The following is a 22,202-nucleotide window of genomic DNA, read 5'->3' on the forward strand; positions in this document are numbered from 1 at the left end:
CCCCGGGTTACGTACAAGATAGGGACTGTAGGTTTGTTCTTAAGTTGAATCTGTATGTAAGTCGGAACTGGCGTCAGCCGCTGCTGAAACTGATCAGTTTCAACAGCGCCTGAATCTGGATGCCAGTTCTGACTTACATACAGATTCAACTTAAGAAACCCAGGCGTCCCCAAGTCAGCTGCTGCTGAAACTGACCAGCGGCTGATTCCCTGGTCTGCAGGGAGACGGGGAGCAAAGCCTTGGAGCACACCCGCAGCGGGACAGCCCGGGCGCGCTTGGGCTGTCCTGCTGCGGGCGTGCTCCAAGGCTTTGCTCCCCGTCTCCCTGGTCTGCAGGAAGATGGGGAGCAAAGCCTTGGAGCACGCCCGCAGTGGGACAGCCTGGGCGCGCTTGGGCTGTCCCGCTGCGGGCGTGCTCTGCGGCATTGCTCTCCGTCTCCCTGGTCTGCTGGGGGCGGTCCAGCAAAGCCGCTGGACCCCCCCAGCAGACCAGGGACACCCGAGCAAAGCCGCCGCCTGGGAGGCTTTGCTCGTTTGCCCGGGAGCAAAGCCGCCCAGGCGGCGGCTTTGCTCGGGTGTCCCTGGTCTGCTGGGGGGGTCCAGTGGCTTTGCTGGACCCCTCCAGCAGACCAGGGGGACAGGAGCAAAGCCGCCCAGGCAGGGGGACTTTGCTCGGGTGTCCCTGGTCTGCTGGGGGGGGGTCCAGCGGCTGGACCCCCCCCAGCAGACTAGGGAGACCGAGAGAAGCTTTTCTCGCCCCGGAGGACATGGGTGGCGATTCGCCGCCCGTGAGCTCCGGGGCGAGAAAAGCCCCGTTCGTAAGTGCGGATCCGACGTAAGTCGGAGCCGCGTAAGTCGGGGACTGCCTGTACTCCTGAAAGGTGGAACTAATCATTTCAGCAGAAAATTCAGGTTCCATGTCAAATTGCCAAAGCTACAGAGATACTTTTTTAAAATGACATACTAATTTCTAACATAACATAACATAAGCTTCACTGGATTAAAAAAAAACCAAACATTTTTGAAAGAGATTAGTAGGCTTTTTCCTTGATTTTCAATCACAGAATCAAATAGATCAAAATGGTATTCTTTTTACAGTCCAACAAAGTAGATAACACTCACCAAAAAATTCTGCATCTGGTGTGGATCATAGAATACAAAAAAAATATTTTAACCACCACACAGTGTATCTAATTAGAAGTATATTTTACGCACAAATGTTTAAATCAAGCAGTGACAATTTTTAGTAGTTTCTTTTAAAGAGGTGTAAAAATGAAAAATTAACGTTAAGGGCTTGATTTAAACCAATAAAAGTAAACTTATTCAGAATAAAAGCTGAAAATCCGTTCTTAACCTACCCTAGTCTGAACATCATATTTGGACACAATGTGATGAACTGAAGACTTAGAACATCCTTGCTTTTGTGGTTCTAAAGGTTAGACTTTAATTTTTAATCTTATGTGGCTACTTGTTATTTTAATATAGCTTAGTATATGCACAGTAGAACTTGAGAGTTACAAACATCTTGGGAACAGAGGTTATTCATAACTATGAATGTTCATAACTCTGAACATACATTATGGTTGTTCTTTCAAAAGTTTACAGATGAAGACTGACTTCATAAAGCTTTGAAACTTTACTATGGAGAACAAAAATGCTGCCTTAAACTGTATTATTTTAAATGAAACAAGCACAGAAGCAATTTCCTTATCTTGTCAAATCTTTCTTTTTTAGTAGTTTAACACAGTACTGTACTTCCTTTTTGGGGGCTCAGGCTGGGAGGTGTCTCTGCTGCTGCCTGGTTGCATACTTCCATTTTCAAATGAGGCTTGTGGTTGATAACCATTAGGCCATAATTTTGTTGTTCATAACGTTAAGGTTCTACTATATTGTATTCACTAAGCACATATCTTCAGGAATTGCTCATGTGCCACACCACCATACTAGAAGTAACGATCATTCTTTTCTAGTAATCTGCAGGATTACAAACTCTAACATATCTGAGTAGATACCTAACATCCAATGTTCAACTATTACATAAATCGAATGAGTGTTCTTATTGTGTTTATTTAAACACAGACATACACACAAATAAATAATGTCACAGTGGAAAAGCATGAACAGTCATGATAAACTTGAGATGTAACCCTCTACTTTCAGGATTTGTAACTGGGATGGGACTCTAGAAGCTGTTAACTGAGCAATTTTTAATAAAATTAAATGTGTTTCAGCTTTATTTTTTTATTTACATAAAGAGAAAAACAAATCCCCAAACCAATAAATTATACTGTTAGTATTTTCAAACTTCTGGAACCCTCTTGCACTGCTACTAAAAGCAGTGAGTCAGTCTAGTAACAAAGAGGAAGAGGTGTTATAGAGTTACTGTTTGGGCTATCTCCATTTCTACTGCAGAGAAGAGGCAACCCACTACTTCAGAAGAGAGAGTTACTCACCTTGTGCAGTAACGTCTGTTCTTCGAGATGTGTGTCCCCGTGGATGTTCCACTCAAGGTGTTGGGCTCGTCCCAGCGCCGCAATCCAGAGAATCTTCATGTAGTAGCCCAGCGAGACCACGCATGCGCGCCTGCTGTCTCATGCCATTAGTGCCTTTCTGCTGAGTGCGGTCCGGCCCCGTCAGTTCCTCCCAACTGGAAGCATCTGAAAAAGATAAAAACAGTGGCTCCGAGGCAGGGAGGAATGCGGGACGTGGCACACCCACGGGTACACATCTCTCGAAGAACAGATGTTACTGCACAAGGTGAGTAACTCTCTTTTCTTCGTCGATTAGTGTCCCTGTGGGTGCTCCACTCAAGGTGAATACGTAGCAGTGGTCCAATGCTTTACGTGTGCTTTGGACTTGTTTTCTGTGCTGTGGACAGAACTGCTTGGGCCACTGCAGATTCGCTCTTCAATATTTTCATGAGGACATAATGTCTGGCAAAGGTAAGAGCAGATGGCACATGTTGCTGCACGGCATATGTCCTGTAATGATACACCCTTAAGGTAAGCTGTGGATGTGGCCTTGTCCCTAGTGGGGTGGGCATGAGGATGATGTGGCAAAGATTTATTACGCAAAGCATAACATTGTGTGATGCAAGAGACAATCAAGCTTGAAATGCGCTGTACGGAGAGTTGTTGACCTTTTCAATGCTCAGCTGTAGATAAGAAAAGGCACTGCGACTTTCTGAAAGCACATGTTCTGTCAAGGTAAAAGGCCAACGCCCTTCTGATGTCCAGCGTATGCAAACGTAATTCTTTCACAGTGGAATGAGGTTTTGGGTAGAATGTCGGCTGGCTTCCGGGTTCGTTTATGTGAAAGATGGAATTCACTTTCGGCAGAAAGGGAGGACGAACACGAAGCACTACTCCATGCTCAGTAAATAACGTGTATGGCGGATCAGCAGAGAGAGCCACTAATTCGCTCACTCGCTGCATTGAAGTTATGGCAAGCAGAAACGCCAACTCCATTGTAAGCATGCGGAGGTCACACGTCGCAAAAGGTTTGAGAGGGGGGCGAGTCAGGGTGTTCAAGACCAGAACTAGGTTCCACAGCTCTGGTGGAAACCTGTGAGCAGGATACAGATTTTGGAGCCCCTTTAAAAATCGTTTGGTTAACGAGTGTGCAAATACCGAATGATCGTCGATGGAAGGTCAGAAGGCTGAGATTGCCGCCAGGTGAACCTTGAGGGAAGAAATTGAAAGACCCATCGTCTTTAGGTGTAGGATGTAATCAAGTACTTGCCCAACAGGCAAGGAAAGAGTGTAGAAAGCCATTGCTGAACACCAGGACTGGATCCGGTGCCATTTTTGAAGTTAAGTCTTCCTAGTAGTGTGGTGTCCACTGTTTGTAAGCACATGCTTGACAGCCTGAGAACAGCTCATTTCCGAAGCTTGGAGCCATTCAGTGAGGTGCATGCGATCAATGTGTAGGTGGATTATTGTACCGTGTTGCTGAGATAGTAAGTTGTACAGCTTTGGTAGTCTCTGTGGCTGGGCCGCCGACATCTGCGACAATTGCGTTAGCTACGTCTGTTGGGGATAAAAGCGTGCTATCAAAATCATTGCTGCGCCGTCCAATGCTATTTCCTTTAGTACCCTCGGGATGAGTGGTAGAGGGGGAAAGGCGTAGAGCCGATGCCCACTCATGAGCAATAATGATGGCACTTTCTGTTGCAGTGAGTGGCGAAGAAGTCTATACTGGGGAACCCCCATCATTGGAAAAGATCGTGCACAACCTCGTTGTGCAACTCTCATTCGTGCTGATGAAGGAACTGTCTGCTGATGGTATCGGCGATGATGTTGTCTTTTCCTGGAAGGTATGATGCAGTAAGGGTGATCCCGTGTCGAATGGCCCAGTTCCACAATTGCATGGCTTCCGCGCAGAGGGGGCGTGAGTGCGCACCGCCTTGTCAATTGATATAATAAACTGTGTAGATGTTGTCGGTGAGGATCTGGATCGTAAGACCCCGGATCATGCGAGGAAATGCTTGCAGGCATTGAATACTGCTCTTAACTCGAGGAAGTTTATGTGCTGCAGGGATTCCTGGGGTGTCCAGAGACCCTGAACCCAACAGTACTGCAAATGGGCGTCCCACCCAAGTAAGGACGCATCTATTGTGATCTGTACTGTGGGTTTCTGCCTGTGAAAGGGAACACCTGTTAGCATGTTCTTGGGCTTGATCCACCATGTTAGTGAGCCCCTGCAGTCTTTTGGAATGGAGGCTGTCCTGTGCATGCCATGGACGCTTGGTGTGTATAGCGTGAATAGCCAATGTTGAAGGCTTCGCAGATGAAGCCTTGCATGCGGCACCACATATGTGGTGGCAGCCATGTGTCCTAACAGCTGTAGGCAGGTACATAGACAAGATTTGGGAGAAACTGATACAGTCTGAACTAAGTCTTGGATAACGTGAAACCTCTTTATGGGTAAGTATGCTCTTGCGGTCGATGAATCGAGCCTTGCACTGATGAATTCTAGGCAGTAACTCAGCATTAGGGAAGACTTGCCTAAATTGATTATGAGCTCCAGAGCCTTGAACACTGTCCTGGTAGTGGTGACTGCCCATGTAGCATCGTCCAAGGTAGGAGCCTTCAATAGACGGTCATCTAAATACAGGAAGATCATGATGTCGAGATGCCGAAAGTAGGCAGCCACTACTGCCAGAGTCTTGGAAAAAACTCTTGGCGCTTCTGAAAGTCAAAAGGTAACACTGCATTGGTAGTGTTCCACGCCCAGTAAGAACTGGAGGAACTGCCTGTGGGCCGGGTGTATCGTTATATGAAAATAGGCATCCTGTAAATTGAGGGATGCGAACCAATCCCCTTTGTTGAGAGCTGGGATGATAAAGGCTAACATGACCATCTTGAATTTTTGTTTGCGCAGGTAATGGTTGAGCTGGTGTAGATCCAGAATAGGTCTCCAGCCTCCTGACTTCTTCTGAGTGAGGAAGTACCAAGAGTAAAACCCTTTCCCATGAAACTGAGCTGGCACCCTCTCCACTGCTCCTATGGTAAGTAGGTGTGAGACCTCTTGCTGTAGAAGAGGCTCGTGAGAGGGGTCCCTGAAAAGGGACGGGGAGGGTGGGGGGACTGAGATGAAAGTGATGACGTATCCCCAAGTGACTATATCCTGGACCCAACAGTCGGTGGTTATGAAAGACCAACACTGGTGATAAGGTCTCAACCTGAGATGAAATAACTTTTGTACCTTGTGTGGTGCCTCTGTCAGAGGGGTGGTGCACAGTCCCTTGATCAACATGTCAAACTTGCTGCCGGCCCTGCTGGTGAGTGGGCGCTTTGTTGGGTTGCTGGCTCCGTTTTTACAGGCGTTGCCTTGACCTCTGTTGATCGTATGGCCTAACACGGGGTGCAGCATAAGAGAAAGGCCTCTGCTTGTTGTAGGGCAGTGGTCCCCGACATGGCGCCTGCGGGGGCATTTGTGTGCGCCCGCCAAGTGCTCGGGGCTGGCTTGGCCCTGGGCATGTGGCACATGCATGGTGCCGGAGCCAGCCCCGGGCACATGGTGCACGGTGAGCACCGGCCCCGGGAGCACTGCGGATTGGCCACCCGCGCTCTGGGCGCGCGGCTCTTGGAGGGGGCGCAGGCGCACGGCGCTTGCGGGGGGGGGAGCGCCGGCCCCGGGCACGTGGCACTTGGGGGGGAGCTCCGGCCCCAGGCGCGCGGCGCTTGGAGGGGGCACCAGCCCCGGGCACGCGACGCTTGGAGGGGGCCCTGCCCCCGGGCACGCGGCTATGTGGGGGCTCTGCCCCCGGGCGAGCAAGTGTCCCTGCCCTCTGGCGCCCAGCGGGCGAATGGCCATGCCCCCTGGCGCCCGGCAACCTCCAGTGGTTGGGGACCACTGTTGTAGGGCATGTATCTTTTACGTCTATATGGAGGCATGTACAACCCCAAAGTTCTCAAAGTGGTGCGGGAGACTTTACCTGAATGGAAGACCTGATCTGTATTTTGAGTGAAGAGTAATTAGCGAGTGAAAGGTAAGTCTTCAACCTTGGCATGTTGGTCTTTTGGGACAGCCGCCAGATGCAGCCAAGACGCACAACGCATGACCATGGCTGTAGCTGTGGTTCGTGCCACCATGTCAGCTGTGTCGAGGGTGATCTGCAGCGCTGTTTGAGCTGCTATGTAGCCTTCCTGGATTACTGCCTTCAGAACTTGTCTTTTGGAGTCCAGTAAATGTTCCAAAAGAGGGCCTAACTTTGAATAGTTGTCAAAATTCTGATTTGCGAGAAGAGCCGTGTAATTGGACATTCTCAGGGTTGAGGTGGCAGAAGAATATACGTTTCTGCCTAAGATGTCCAGACGCTTGGCCTCCTTATCATTAGCGGTGGTTTTCCCTTGTGTTTTTTACCTCTGTTGTGCAGTGTCCATGACGAGGGAATTGGGCTGGGGGTGCGTAAGTAAAAATTCCATCCCCTTCTGGGATACGAAATACTTCTTATCCGATCGTTTGTTGATTGGCAAATTGGCTGCTGGAGTCTGCCAGATGTCATTAGCGACCTCCAATATGGCCTCGGCAAAGGGGAGCGCTAGTTTTGATTTTTGAGAAGGTTGCAAGTTTTTTAGCAAGTGATGTTGTTTTTGCTGCACATCTGTAGTTTGGACCTCCTGAGATTGGGCAACTCTCTTAAAGAGCTCCTGAAATTGTTTATGGTCCTCTGTTGGGGAAGATTTCCCTTGGAAAACTGCGTTGTCAGGTGATGATGGCAATTGGTTGGTAGGGGAATCCAAATGTTGTTGCTTCTGTTGCGGAGCGTGGTTGTCAGTCTCCTCCTTGTGAGTAGGGACTGAGATCGTGTCTTCCGCAGGTGTTGGCGGAGCTGAATAAGGGAGCGGATCCTGAGGTGGATAATGCGGTGAAGCCAGATGGGAGGTCGTGACAATAACTGTCATAGTATCGCCCATGATGGTATGAGTCCGAGAGCATCTTGGAGAATACCCCCTTGCTGCCCCATAGCGGTGTGAGTATGCCGAGAGTCTCGAGGATCTTGGTGACATAGACCTCATGGTGTAGTGAGACGGGGAGCGGGAATAACGAGCTTGGTAATATCGTCGTGGAGGGGAGTGATGAGGTGACCTGTAGTAGCGCTCTCTGGTAGAGATATAATGCAAAACATGGTGATGACTACCAGAACAGATGAGGTCCAGGAGAAAAAATAGCCCAGTCTGGGGTGAGGGATGGCGTCCACATGCGTCCAGACTTCCGCTGCGCCTTAGTAGGCACAGAAGAGATATGTGGGGAAGACGGTACCATCTGCAGTGGGCTGGCTGGTGCGGAAATAGCGTCATTGAAGTGGCTACTGTTGTCTGTGTGTGCTGGTGCCATCACCATTATTAGTTGTACTGGCACCAGGAGAAGCAATGTGGGCGATCAGGGATGCGTGGTGCTTGACTCTGTCTGTACCACTGGTGCCGATGCTGCCGGCGCCGTGGATACCGGTGCTGATGTTGCTGTCATCGCTGCTGTGGGTGCCGGCAGTCTCGCCTCTGTGCAGGCGCCAGCGAAGCCGGTGCCGGGGAGGGCGGTGCTGGCTTTGCATGAGCCGTTGCCAGTGCTGACTCATCCCACGGCCCTTTGAAAGGCGCTGATACTGGGTCTTTTGATAGGGCAGGGCTTGGAGCTGAAATGCTACGGCCCTTGCCCATCTTGTTGGTGGGGTGCCTCGGCAGAATGCCTGAGGTGCCCAGTCTATCACCGACACTCACTCGTCCAGTGGGCTCATCGGAGATCGGTCGAGCTTCATGTGCCCCTGAGATGCCTTTAGGCGGCTCGTCTATGCTGAGTGTTTGCAGGACTTTGTTAAATAAAAGCATCCTTAACCTCATTTCTCTATTGCACCTTGCATGCATGGTCAGTTTAGTGCAATGTGTGCACTTATGTGGGATGTGCCCGTAGGCACTTGATGCACCGAGAGTGCTCATCTGATGCGGGCATGGCATCTCGACATTGAGAACATTTCTTGAAGCTGGGTGACCCTGGCATAATGATCTTGTTTATTTAATTCTTTTAGTCTATTCTTGTTCTCCTTTTCCTCTTTTTTTTGGGGGGGAGGAGGGGCTATTGAAACAGAACTTATAACTAGAATGGAATTTTTTTTTTAACTGTGGTATCTAAACTATAACCAGAACAACAACTACTAACAATAACTAATTAACAAAGAACTAACTAACTATAACTCTATAACTAATTTCCCGTTCTCCTCAGAGCGGAGAGGGAGCGATTCCTAACACCGTCTGCAGCCGTGGATGGTTGGAAAGAAACTGACGGGGTCGGACCACGCTCAGCAGAAAGGTGCGAACGGCACGAGACAGCAGGCATGCATGCGCGATCTGGCTGGGCTACTGCTAATGAAGATTCTCCGGATTGCGGAGCCGGGACGAGCCGACACCTTGAATGGAGCACCGACGGGGACACTACTAGACGAAAAACAGCTGTGATTTTACTCAATGAAATGACAAATATACGTAGGAATCTGAATCTGCAGTAATCAAGTGGCTCGAAAAGAAGAGAAAACATCATCAGTTTTGCTGATGTCTTCTAAAATGAGGATCTTAAAAGCTAACTTTAGATTGACCAACTACTGTATTAATCCAAAGTAGGGATGTAAGCAACTACCTGAGTAATTGACTACCCAATAAGTTTAGGTTTAGGCTTATGGGGCATCATATCTCCTCTTAATCTCCTCTTCTCTAAGCTGAAAAGTCCCAGTCTTTTTTCATCTTTCCTCATATGGCAGCTGTTCCAACCCATAATCATTTTAGTTGCCCTTTTCTGACCTTTTTCCAATATCAAGATAAATCAAGACTCAAAACTCCAGTCATCTGAAGAAGTTGGCTGTGCCCACAAAAGCTCATGATACTATCTACATGTTTTGTTAGCCTATAAAGTGCTACCAGACCATTTGTTGTTTTTTCAAGAATCATAGACTAGGCTTCGAAGAGACCTCAGAAGGCCATCAAGTCCAGTGTTTCTCAATCAGTGGTATGAGTACCCTTAGGGGTACTAGAGAGACGTCTGGAGGGTACGTCAATACAACTGAAATTTGGAGAAAACGGAATTTTTGTTTTAAGTTTTACAGCACTTTATTATTTTTGTACTTTTACACCCAAGAATTTCATCGCCCACTCGGCTATGATTAAGTTGTTTAAACAAATGTGTTGCAATGGTAGAAAAAAATGTGTGTGTCTGAAAACTGTAAGTACTGCGGGTACTTATATATTTTTAAAAGGGGTAGGAACTTTTAAAAAAAAAAAAAGACAGACACTGATCTAGTCAAACTCCCATCTCAAAGCAAATCAAGCATGGTTTTAAAAACCTCTAAGGATAGAGATTCCAACACCACCCTAGGTAACCCATTCCAGTCTGTCACCACTGTCCTAATGAAAGTTTTTCCTAATATACAACCTATACCTCCCCTACTGCAACTTGAGACCTTTGCTTCTTGTTCTATCATCTTCTACCAGTGAGATTAGCCTAGTTCCATTCTGCTTGGAACCCTCTTCAGGTGGTTGCAGGCTGCTATATGATGTAATGTGGTGGCCATTCCACACACTGCTTTACCACGCACCAGTCATTTGCTCTCAGATGATCAGCTAACTGACTCTTGTTCATATGCTCAGGAAAGTGACCACCATTTGTAGAGTTATGGAGAAATATTATTCTATGTTAGCTTGGCAAAGATTTTGGGAATTTTTTGCCTCTCTCTTCAGCATGGGGTGCTGGCCATTTTCTGATGTTTCCAAAATATATTTCATTCACTCAACTACCTGCCATATGAGAGGCATTTGGCAGTGAGGCACCTCCGTGCCTTTTGTGCTCTGCAGTCCCTCTAGCATGTCAGAGTTTAGACTCTTGTGAGTTGTAACATTTTGGTCTAATTTCAGTTACTGGATTCAGTGTGGGGGTGCTGTTGGTGGGCTGTAATTTAGAGGTCAGTCTAAGTGTTTTTGTCTGGCCTTAATCTCTATGGGTATGTCTATGCTTGCAGCCTATTTCGGAATAGGGCTGCAAATGTAGGCATTCGGAATTGCAAATCAAGCCCGGGATTTAAATATCCTGCGCTTGATTTGCATCTTCCCGGCCAGGTGCCATTTTTTGAAATTTACAAGTCCGGAATAACTGCCCGCGTCTACACACGGCAGTGAAACGGGAGTTTGAAATAAAGCCCTATTTCGAACTACCTGTTAAACCTCATTGCAGGAGGAATAAGTTAGTTTGAAATAGGACTTTATTTCCAACGCCCGTTTCACTGCCGTGTGTAGACGCGGGCAGTTATTCCGGACTTGTAAATTTCAAAAAATGGCACCTGGCCGGGAAGATGCAAATCAAGCGCGGGATATTTCAATCTTGGGCTTGATTTGCAATTCCGAATGCCTACATTTGCAGCCCTATTCCGAAAAAGGCTGTAAGTGTAGACATACCCTATGATCCACTTGCCTGAATCCTGATGTAGAAGATTTAGCCAAGGGATAGGCAATAATTTTTTCTCAGGGGCCACTTCAAAAATTTTTGAAGTATCCCCAGGGCACCCCAGAAGGGGTGGGGCTACCCCACCCCCAGACCATGATTGGTCTGGGGATGGGGGAGCCCCTTTGTCCCCTCTTCCCACTACACACCCATGGCCTGGAAGAAGCTTGGCACGCTCCCCTACCCCCGAATCCAGCCAGCGGAGGCCCTTTTGCCCACACCTGGTTTAGCTCAACCTGGGAGATATGCTACTTCCACATCTGCTTTACATAAAACTGAAGGCAAGTTAGAGGTACAACAGCGACTTGACCTGCAGTCATGAATTACAAGAACTTATCTATATCTGACACTATGTCTATGGAGCAGTTCTACTCAGAAGCTACATCAACTACTAAAATAAGAAGCAGTTTGAATCCTCTGAAACTGACAGCATAAAAATAAAGCATATTTTTCTGAGCTGTATGTACAATATTTAGCTAAAGTGTGCATTAATATCATCATAAAATTCTTGTAAGTAATTTTTACCAAGAAATTACATATAGTGAATCCTAAACTGACTAAAACCTCTTGGATAACCTGAAGGAGAGACCACACAGAAGGATGATTCTTTTCACATGGATGCTTTTTTCAATCACATCATATATTTTACATGCTCTTTGTTGTGCCCTGCCTTTTTCTGTGTGTAATTAAACTGATTTAAAGCCTTAGTTTACACATACACTGTTTATCAACTCTGCTCCTAATAAGTGCCTAGGACATGCTGCTTATAGCATTATGTTCTTTTCAAGATGGTACTGACAATTAGCAACCTCAGATTTAATTGCCATTTGATTAGGAGGATCTTTTGTTTATCTGCAGTCAATTGTTTTAGTGTGAGAGTACGCTCAGGAATGAGATCTATTGGAGATTACTGGATGCTTCCTTTCTCCAAGAAACAGAAAATAGTTTTGAAACGCTCAAACACTTGTGTAATACTTATTAAGTTAATATGAAGCAATCTCTTAGTAGGTTTACATATTAGCATGCTATATTCTTATTATGGTGTTATGCCATTTGAATGCTTATAGTTAACCATTAAAACACATTCAAAGTATATCAGCTAGCATTTTCAAGTTTGAGAAAGCACTCCTTATTCTGTGTTAAAGGAAGAATCCATGCATTTCTAGAAGCTTTAAGGATGTACTCCTGAAAAAGAAAGATTATTTAAATGCATGCTAGTACCTGACAAATATGAACTATATCAGTGTTTCTCAATCAGTGGCACGGGTACCCTTAGGGGTACTCAAGAGAAGTCTGGGGGTGGGGGGGTAACGTCAATACAACTTAAATTTGGAGAAAACGGAATTTGTGTCTTGTTTTTATAGCGCTTTATTATTTTTTTACTTTTTACACCCAAAAAATTTCATCACCCGCCTGACTACGATTGCGCTGTTTAAACAAATGTGTTGCAATGGTAAAAAAAAAATGGTGCATCTGAAAACTGTAGGTACTGGGAGTACTTATAACTTTTTTTTAAAGGGGGTACTTTATAAAAAAGATTAAGAAAAACTGAACTATAGAACACTTCAAAAAGAAGTTGGATTCTGATCTTTCAAAAGGATGCTACTTGAATTCTCTGTTTTGTTACCTAATTTAACCAGAGTATTGGTTTGATTTTGTGTGATGCCATCACTCAGCCTGAACTGTGTAAATGAACCATTTTTCATGAGACTTCAAAAGATAAGCCATCATAAACACACTACATTTTTCTTATCTGATATGTTTGTGAATACATTTTTGTGCTATAATAAATGTTTTAACAAATACAAATCACTGCAGCAACATGAAAAGTATTTAAGACCAAGAAAAAAAAAGACATTCATGTTCTCTTTACTATGTGGAATTTGAGTCATCATGACCAAATGATTACAGTGCAAACCCTAGATTCTTCTGTGGCTCTGCAGGCTTCTGGTCCCCATGGTAACTAAACCTCAGATATTGTCCTCCACTCAGCTGGAGTACTAAGTACTAGGAGGCTTTTGTGTCTGATGAGATTTCTTCCACAACCTTCTAGCAACATACCCTAGTGCTTCCTTCTGACTCTTTTCTAATTGAGATGCAAATTAATCTGTGTGGCTGATTACACTTCCCTTACAGCTACCGATGATAAGTGCAGCTGTAAACCAGAGTTTACAGACTTTCCAACAAGTGACTTCAGCTGCCATTATTTGCATGAGGCTGCTAGGACTTTGCAGCCCACTATCTAGGAGATGTACATCATTTCCTCTGAGGCACTGCAAGCATTTTCACTGCATGTTGTCTAAATTAAAAAGTGAAAACGAAAGTGAACTTTGCTATTTGAGATACATTTTTCACAATTATTGTACTGTCCTCAACATTATTCTACACTATGTTTCACTTTGCATTATGTTTCTGACTCTACTATCATTTGCTGTAATGCATTTTTTTAGTTTATTCCCAAATTCAGGTCATAAACACATTTCTGAATGTCCCTAATTGTTTTTGTTGCTGTTCTCAGAATGTCTTCATATTTGTCAATACTTTCAACACATTTCTGTTCATCATTACAATTTGGCTACAGTTCTTCAGCTCATTTCCAGTCTAGATGGCACTGTTCTTACTTTAGGACAATCTCATTAAATTCTGAGAGTAAGATTTCCTGAGACACCAGAAAATCTTCAATAATATTTGAACATTGTACAGCTATTGAAACATCCATTTTCTGTAATTCTATCAAAAATGCAAATAACTGTTTCTGGCACGATATATGCCTTACTAATTTATGGTACTATTGCTCGTGGTTATATTAACTTATAGATGCTTAGAAAGTTTCTCTCAATTTTTTTGTATTATTTTACTGGAGTTTGGAGGAATCACTGGGAGATAATTATCAGGATGATTATTTTTAGGACATTAATCTTCTCCAATCTTATAACTCAATCACTACTTTAGTTTATAATCAAACACAAATTGTCTTCTTAACATAGTCACTCTCAAAACACCAAGATTGGATAGCATCAAAATACAACATATGAAAACTATGGGAAGGGGCTACTAATGTGTACAATAGTAAGTTTTTCACTATATTAGTAATTATTCAGTTTTCTCTCTTCAGTTGTAAGCATTTTATGAGCATATATGTGCATGGAAAATTATAGTTTTTTATATAAACCCTTTGACCTTATTCTGTCAATCCCTTTCCGTTCGTTTCGTATTTCCAACCAACAGCCTGACAGATTTGTGCACGCTACAGGTTGAAGACAAAAAGTTGCCTTCTCATCCCATGACAGATCTTCAGGTCCCTTGTGTGCTCTGTTCTATCTTGTTTCCCCTCCCACCCCACCAGTAATCACCAGCTTCCATGAGAATTCTCTCTGGCAGGGGTGGCCAATAAAATGTTCTATCCCTTTAAGTCAGTCACCAAATCTTTACTTTGTGTTTAAAGGGAAATGTTTATTCTCTGCCACATGCAATAAAAATTTCATAGTACTTTCCACCCTATCCCAGCTTTCCCCCTTCTCTGATGTCTCTTATCCACTGTATTACCTGTTGTGAGGTCCACTTGCTCTGTCAGGCTCCTGTTATTTATACTCTTGATTTACATCACATTGCCACATGCAAAGTATGGTTTGATGTCAAAGTGCACATGTGAAAAATAATGATGAATCCAAACCTCACAATGCCTCTAGAAGGGAACAGTGGCATGCATCATACCTAGTCTCTGTGTGTGTTGTATAATATAGAGAGGCATAGGCCTAGCAAAAGGTGGGTCCAGGGAGGCTGAGAGATTTGCCAGGCCTCTGGGCAAGGTGGGGGGGGGGGGTGGCCTTGTGCTCCTGGAACAGGCAGCGCTTTGGGCAGAAGGGGCAGGGATGGAGCAGACAGCACTGTCCAGAGCATATTGTGCGGTGTGCCCTCCCCCCAGTAGCTCTCAGTTACCCAGAGCATGTCAAGTGATGCTCCAGAGGGGATTTAAAGGGCCAGGAACTCTGGCTGATGCTATAGTAGCAGCAGCGGTAGCCAGGAGGACACCCTCTTCTCCCCCCCCCCCCCCGACCCTTATGAATCACCAGGTGCTGTGGTAATTGCCCTCTTTGCCCCACCCTGTAAGCAGATGTGGTTGAGTTACAGCAGGCTGGTGAAAACCAAATGCCTATGAAATGTGCAGAGCCTCTACAGAGCCTTCAGGCCTAAGGGAGATGAAAGACATGGTGATCTCTCTTAGCATTAGGTGGAGCAGTGACAATGAAGGAACTGGGGATCTGTTTATGGGGTAGTGTGTTGCCTTACTAGGAACCTTAAAAATGGTTTCTTTTTGATACAGGTCCTTAAGTAAACCAGCTTATTTATCCTTAGCATTCTTGTATGGCTATATAGCACACATGTTCTTCTCAACAGAGTCACCCTCGGACTCCACTATGTCACCCACAAATGTCATTACGCACACAAAGTTAGATACATACATGCATGTTAGAATGCTAGGGATTAGTCAAGTGGTTCTGATAAGGTAACTGTACCAGAGCTGAACTCTTTCTTTAAAACATGGGTTTGTATTTTAATGTGTATACATTGCTCTGAAGTTAGAAAAGGCTACAGTATTTATATTTGCTATGTATCATTGTTCCTAGGTGGCAGAGTGCAGTTTAGAGAAATTGGTTTTGATCCTGATAACCACTGACTATGATTTGATTTTAAAATCATTGGTTAACTTGGGAATTGTAACCATAGCAAGTGGCAAACTTCCAGTTTTCAGCACTCTAGACATTAAAGTATGTCCACTGATTGCTCATGAGGGAAAAAAAAAGCAGATGGCAGTTGAGCTAGCTCTAACCACTGAGAAAGAGCAGTAACCACTAGATAAAGGCTAAACTTGACAGATTCTACTTAGCCTGCTGAGGTAGATATTATAGGAAAATCTAGAGGGGACAAAGGGCAAGGATGAACATTACATCAAATCATATCTTCTGTTTTCCTACTGTGTCAAAAATCATTTTTTCCCTAAGAGGTAATGGCATCTTTTTCACTCTTATAATCTCTTGTTACTATGTTCAGGTTACCAGCAATACTACACTGATTGTTTTATTGTCAGACACAGCTTAACACATCTGCTCATACAGTCAAGGTTATTGATAGAAGGAACTACTTTGACAGTAGTACTTAGCTGAATTACCCACTCATGACACAAAAGTGAAAAAGCTAGTGAGTTCTGAGTCTGTTTTTAAGTACTGCCATAATCTTATATCTAAGGTATTGTGTGGGCCTGCTTGTGCAACTCCAAACTACTTTATCTAGTTTAAACTGAAAAGGAAAAATAAAAAGGCAACAAAATGTTATTTTGTTTCTTTGATACTTATGTAAATCTTCATTTCTGAAGCTTTCCACAAACACAATGAATCAAATTCAGCTCTTCTACAAAAAATACTATTTCTTACATAGCCTTAGTAACTAGAAAAACTGAGCCTAAAATGTAAATGCCTCAGACACACTTTAACAAAGTCATCTTTGCTTCATCACAAAGATTGAGCATTCCAGTTGTTTCAGCTCAGAAAAATCAATGAAAACACTCCTCATTACATAATTCACCGCTGCCCTAAATGAAAAGCCTCCAAAATAAACAGAAAGAAGAAGACTGGGACTGTTAGCAATGTGGTTAATGAAGCACACTAGAATCATTTTATAACATTAGTGGCATTAAGAGAAAAGAAAACCAGAATGTCAAGTAATGAGTGATTTTATACGATTAGCTTGCATACCACAGAAGAAGAATTCACACTACCCAATTCTACAACACCAAAGCATACCTTCCAGTTACCTATAACAACAGCTGGAAGAATGTGTTCTCAAAACTCTAAGATGCAATATGGGCAATATGAAAAATGGAGAGAAAGACTAATAAATATCAATATAATTGGCCAAATGCTATCTTACTGATGTTAAGATTCTCCAAGAAGACGCTGAAATTACTTGCATAATTACAGTAAGGGAATTCTTTTGTAAATATTAAGCTAATACATACAATTATTTTCTCTGTGCTATAGGAGTTTGTATAGCCCCCTCCTCTTAAAGTTTAAAGCACCATTACATATAACAGCATACCTATTGACTATGTAATTAAGTCCAAAAATGATGTAGAGAGCATTTTTGTATTGCTATACTTTCTTTTTAAAACATACCATATCAGATTAAAGCTCAGCAAGAATTAGTCTAACAACACGCTGCTCGATAGGAAGAAAGTGTTCACATTTTCCTGATGCACAGTTCTTGGCATAAAGTCCAACCAAAGAGATGTCATTAGCACTTACCTCTACTAGAAGAATACTTGTACTTATGATTCCTACATATACATTGCATAAAATGCACAGAAGGAAAGGATACAAGCTCTGGTAGAGTGGTATTAGAGATTTCACAGCTCTGCTGGCATTGATGCATGTGGCACATATAAGGCTTGGCAGCAGTTTTGCAGTCACTATCGCGCCATCAAAGAGGGGACCAAAAAATGGCACCTGCAAACCAAAAATGATGGCATTTTTAGGTACAGTATTCTCTGATCTTAAATTAATTATATAATTTGGGGGAAGAGTGGAGATTTTCCAAGTTAGAATTGGAAACTAGGTACTCAATCGCCACTACTTTCAAAGGATTAAGGATTCTAACTTCCCTTCATGCCTTTGAAAATCTATTCTGAGGACATTGTATTAAATCCTGCAATACACAAATAAGGACCAATGAGGATTTGGAAAGGGAGACTGCAAAAATGAAAAATATCTGACCCATTATCTCTTTATAATGGGTCTGCACCACTTATTTCCAACAGAAATAAAATAAGCATGTTACTATATGTACCTTATTGTGTGTGTCTTCTGGTAAGACATTCATGACGATATTTTGTTTTCACAAAAACATACATTTATTCAGCTCTGCCACTGTACTTACAGCTAAATATTTGTATACCTAAAGTTCTGTGTCTGGATCAAACAAGCAGTTCCCATCTCTTCTGAAGACCAGGAAGATACTAATAAATATTTTTTCAACGTTTCAGTGCAGACAAAAAAACCCTGACTGCTAGAATACTGCCTGTGAATAGTGTGTGTGTTAGATATAGCATTTCTCCTCCATCCCATCACTGCAGCTAAGATCAGAAGAAAGGTACAGCAATGAACATAGAAGAAAATCACACACAGTAGATTTTAGTTTTCATAGAATCATAGAATAATAGGACTGGAAGGGACCTCAAGAGGTCATCGAGTCCAGCCCCCCGCCCTCAAGGCAGGATCAAGCTCCGTCTACACCATCCCTGACAGATGTCTATCTAACCTGTTCTTAAATATCTCCAGAGAGGGAGATTCCACCACCTCCCTTGGCAATTTATTCCAATATTTGACCACCCTGACAGTTAGGAATTTTTTCCTAATGTCCAATCTAAACCTCCCCTGCTGCACTTTAAGCCCATTACTCCTTGTCCTGTCCTCAGAAACCAAGAGGAACAAATTTTCTCCTTCCTCCTTGTGACACCCTTTTAGATATTTGAAAACCGCTATCATGTCCCCCCTTAATCTTCTTTTTTCCAAACTAAACAAGCCCAGTTCATGAAGCCTGGCTTCATAGGTCATGTTCTCTAAACCTTTAATCATTCTTGTCGCTCTTCTCTGTACCCTTTCCAATTTCTCCACATCTTTCTTGAAATGTGGCGCCCAGAACTGGACACAGTACTCCAGCTGAGGCCTAACTAGTGCAGAGTAGAGCGGCAGAATGACTTCACGAGTTTTGCTTACAACACACCTGTTGATACAACCTAGAATCATATTTGCTTTTTTTGCAACAGCATCACACTGTTGACTCATATTCAACTTGTGGTCCACTATGACCCCTAGATCCCTTTCCGCCATGCTCCTTCCTAGACAGTCGCTTCCCATCTTGTATGTATGGAACTGATTGTTCCTTCCTAAGTGGAGCACTTTGCATTTCTCTTTATTAAACCTCATCCTGTTTACCTCTGACCATTTCTCTAACTTTCTAAGGTCATTTTGAATTATGTCCCTATCCTCCAAAGAAGTTGCAACCCCACCCAGTTTGGTATCATCTGCAAACTTAATAAGCGTACTCTCTATCCCAATATCTACATCATTGATGAAGATATTGAACAGTACGGGTCCCAAAACAGACCCTTGAGGAACTCCACTTGCTATCCCTTTCCAGCAGGATTTAGAACCGTTAACCACAACTCTCTGACTACGGTTATCCAGCCAATTATGCACCCACCTTATCGTGGCCCTATCTAAGTTATATTTGCCTAGTTTATCAATAAGAATATCATGCGAGACCGTATCAAATGCCTTACTAAAGTCTAGGTATATGACATCCACCGCTTCTCCCTTATCCACAAGGCTCGTTATCTTATCAAAGAAAGCTATCAGATTAGTTTGGCATGACTTGTTCTTCATAAACCCATGCTGGCTATTCCCTATCACTTTATTACCTTCCAAGTGTTTGCATATGATTTCCTTAATTACCTGCTCCATTATCTTCCCTGGGACAGACGCTAAACTGACCGGTCTGTAGTTTCCTGGGTTGTTCTTATTCCCCTTTTTATAGATGGGTACAATATTTGCCCTTTTCCAGTCTTCTGGAATCTCCCCTGTCTGCCATGATTTTTCAAAGATCATAGCTAAAGGCTCAGATACCTCCTCTATCAGCTCCTTGAGTATCCTGGGATGCATTTCATCAGGACCTGGTGACTTGCTGACATCTAACTTTCCTAAGTGATTTTTAACTTGTTCTTTGTGTATCCTATCTTCTAAACTTACCCTCTCTCTGCTTGTATTCACTACGTTAGGCACTCTTCCAGACTTCTCGGTGAAGACCGAAACAAAGAAGTCATTGAGCATCTCCGCCATTTCCAAGTTTCCTGTTACTGCTTCTCCCTCCTCACTAAGCAGTGGGCCTACCCTGTCCTTGGTCTTCCTCTTGCTTTTAATGTATTTATAAAAGGTCTTCTTGTTTCCCTTTATGCCTTTATTCAGTTAACATACTACTGCGATAACTTCACTACAGAAACAAAACCGATATTAGATATGATTCAATGCATTTAAAATAGATACATTCTGTGGAGAGATTAAACTTTACATAGCTGTCCCCAGCACACCTAACATGTAAACAAATACTTTTGTAAATGGTTTAAGATTTAAAACATGCTTATTTTTTATACAGTATTATGTATAACTGCAGAGTTCATCTGTGAACTTGAGAGTGGTAATGCGCCCCTGGAAGATATTACTTTATGATACCGAAGGTAGATATTTGTCTATACTAAATCTTACAAGTGGAATTTCACATAGGAAACCTCCGTCTCTTGTACAACTCTGTTTAAAGGTTTTCATAAGGAAAAATAATGATCTGGCCCACGGTAATTAACTTTTTGTCTAAGGGGCAGGGATAGTAAAAATAAACCATAATATCCCATCTTAAAAACAGTATTTCACAAATACATAGGGGCAAGACGCTGAAAGGTTTTCCATAGTACAGGAGTCAAAACTGTGATACCTTTCATTGGCTTAGAATCACTAAGGAATCGATCATATAAAGTAGGCTGACAACTTGCAGTGTGCTTTCACTACCACTGAACATTACAGGGAAATGTCAGAATAGGCACAAGACATGGAGAAGCCCAAATCATTTGTAAAGTGGAAGTATGTACAGAAACACACACACATAAAATTAATACAGACAATTAAAAGAAAAATGAAAACTCTTAAGGATATTAAAAATGTATAGCAGATACTGATTTTTAGAATAAATCAACCATGAAAGAATTTCTCCACCACAAAAATCAAAACAAAAAAGAAACTAAACAGGCGCGAACAGTAATTATCAAAATTTAATCTATGGATCTTTTTCCATCTGTACTGGGGCTTATTACATAAATAAATACCCTCTATTATTCTTCTGCAACAGCTTTGTGGGTGACTGTGACAGTCATTCAATAAGTGGACAAAAGGAATAATATAAATCCCCTGCATCCAGGGAATCCCTCTAATTAGAAGTGGCAATGAATCACAGAAGAAATTTGGTTTTAATATAACATCTGCAAATGACAGCTGTCTTTTCACACAGTTCTTGATAATGCCATTCCTTTACTTAAAACAATTATTAAAACCTGAAGAAATAGATTAATATAAAATATTTCCATAATCTGACTACTTTTGGCAGATTTTCAGCATGCACCGTTTAACATTTAGAGCTATCATCTATTTCCATTTGTAAAATGTAGTATATTCCCAAATGGAAAAAACCAAACAATCTTTGCCACGAAGTTCTAGGGCAGTACGTTTTTGCTTTTTTTTAAAAAAAATAAAAATTAAGAATTGCAAGACCAAAACATTTAAGTGTAATATTTAAAAATCCTATTAAATGAAAAACATTTTAGAAGTATTGAGACAGGAAGCAAAGAGCTAGACCTGTTAATTCTGCATACCAGGTGTGAATAACAAGGATATGCACTTACAAACACCATATGCAGACCTCACACACAATTTCAATTTGAAATTTTGGCGACTTACGCACGTAACTGACCAGAAACTGATATGTCTTAGTAGTTAATTTATGTCAATGTCTTAAGAGTTAATTTTAGAGGCTTTAATACCCATATGAACAAAAACAAAAAGTTGACAATGTAAATCACTGGAATTATAAAATGAAAGTACTTTTCAGATAATCTTTTTGACTATCAGTCATATCTTGTAAAGTCTTGATACTTGCATATTAAAGAAAATTATTAAAATCTTGGAAACATATGGGCAGCATCATACGAGTTACATTTATCATGACATTTTTGAAAATCAACAAGTAATCTTTAACAAATGTAAAAAAATTAAATGTTTCCAAACTGAGCCATTTTCATCTACAGAATGAAATGCTAGATTCTGACACAAATCTATTTCAATATTATATCCGTAAAGAGAAAAAATGTATTTTCCATCGATGACTATATTTTCTTAGTATTCAAGATAAGTATGCCATTAAAATCATGTTCTGAGCTAATGTAAAATCAGAATTCTGAAAATGGGAACTATTTGTACCTTGTACCACAGAATAGATTTAATTATTGTTATTTGTGGATAAATGTGAAGACAAGGTCCCTACCCAGAGCAGCTTATGAAATAAAGAATCAGTCCTGTCAACTTGTGCAAGTAATTTTACTCACCTGAGTAATAGTATTACCAT

The 22,202-nt window shown here is 42.5% G+C and overlaps 1 protein-coding gene across 5 annotated transcripts in view; it reads right to left on the reverse strand.

Annotated features, from left to right (window-relative positions):
• Positions 1-22,202, reverse strand: part of RALGAPA2 (Ral GTPase activating protein catalytic subunit alpha 2) — a 383,681-nt gene that overhangs the window by 87,624 nt on the left and 273,855 nt on the right. For all 5 annotated transcript variants that reach the window (XR_012903061.1, XM_075925792.1, XM_075925789.1 and 2 more), the window contains one exon: positions 17,358-17,485. Coding sequence is in view for 4 of the 5 variants with exons in the window: in XM_075925792.1 (XP_075781907.1) it covers positions 17,358-17,485 (128 nt within the window). In the remaining variant the exon portion in view is untranslated. The remainder of the gene's footprint in view (positions 1-17,357; positions 17,486-22,202) is intronic.

The sequence above is a fragment of the Pelodiscus sinensis genome, chromosome 3, assembly GCF_049634645.1.
Source record: "Pelodiscus sinensis isolate JC-2024 chromosome 3, ASM4963464v1, whole genome shotgun sequence".
Classification (NCBI taxonomy): Eukaryota; Metazoa; Chordata; order Testudines; family Trionychidae; genus Pelodiscus; species Pelodiscus sinensis.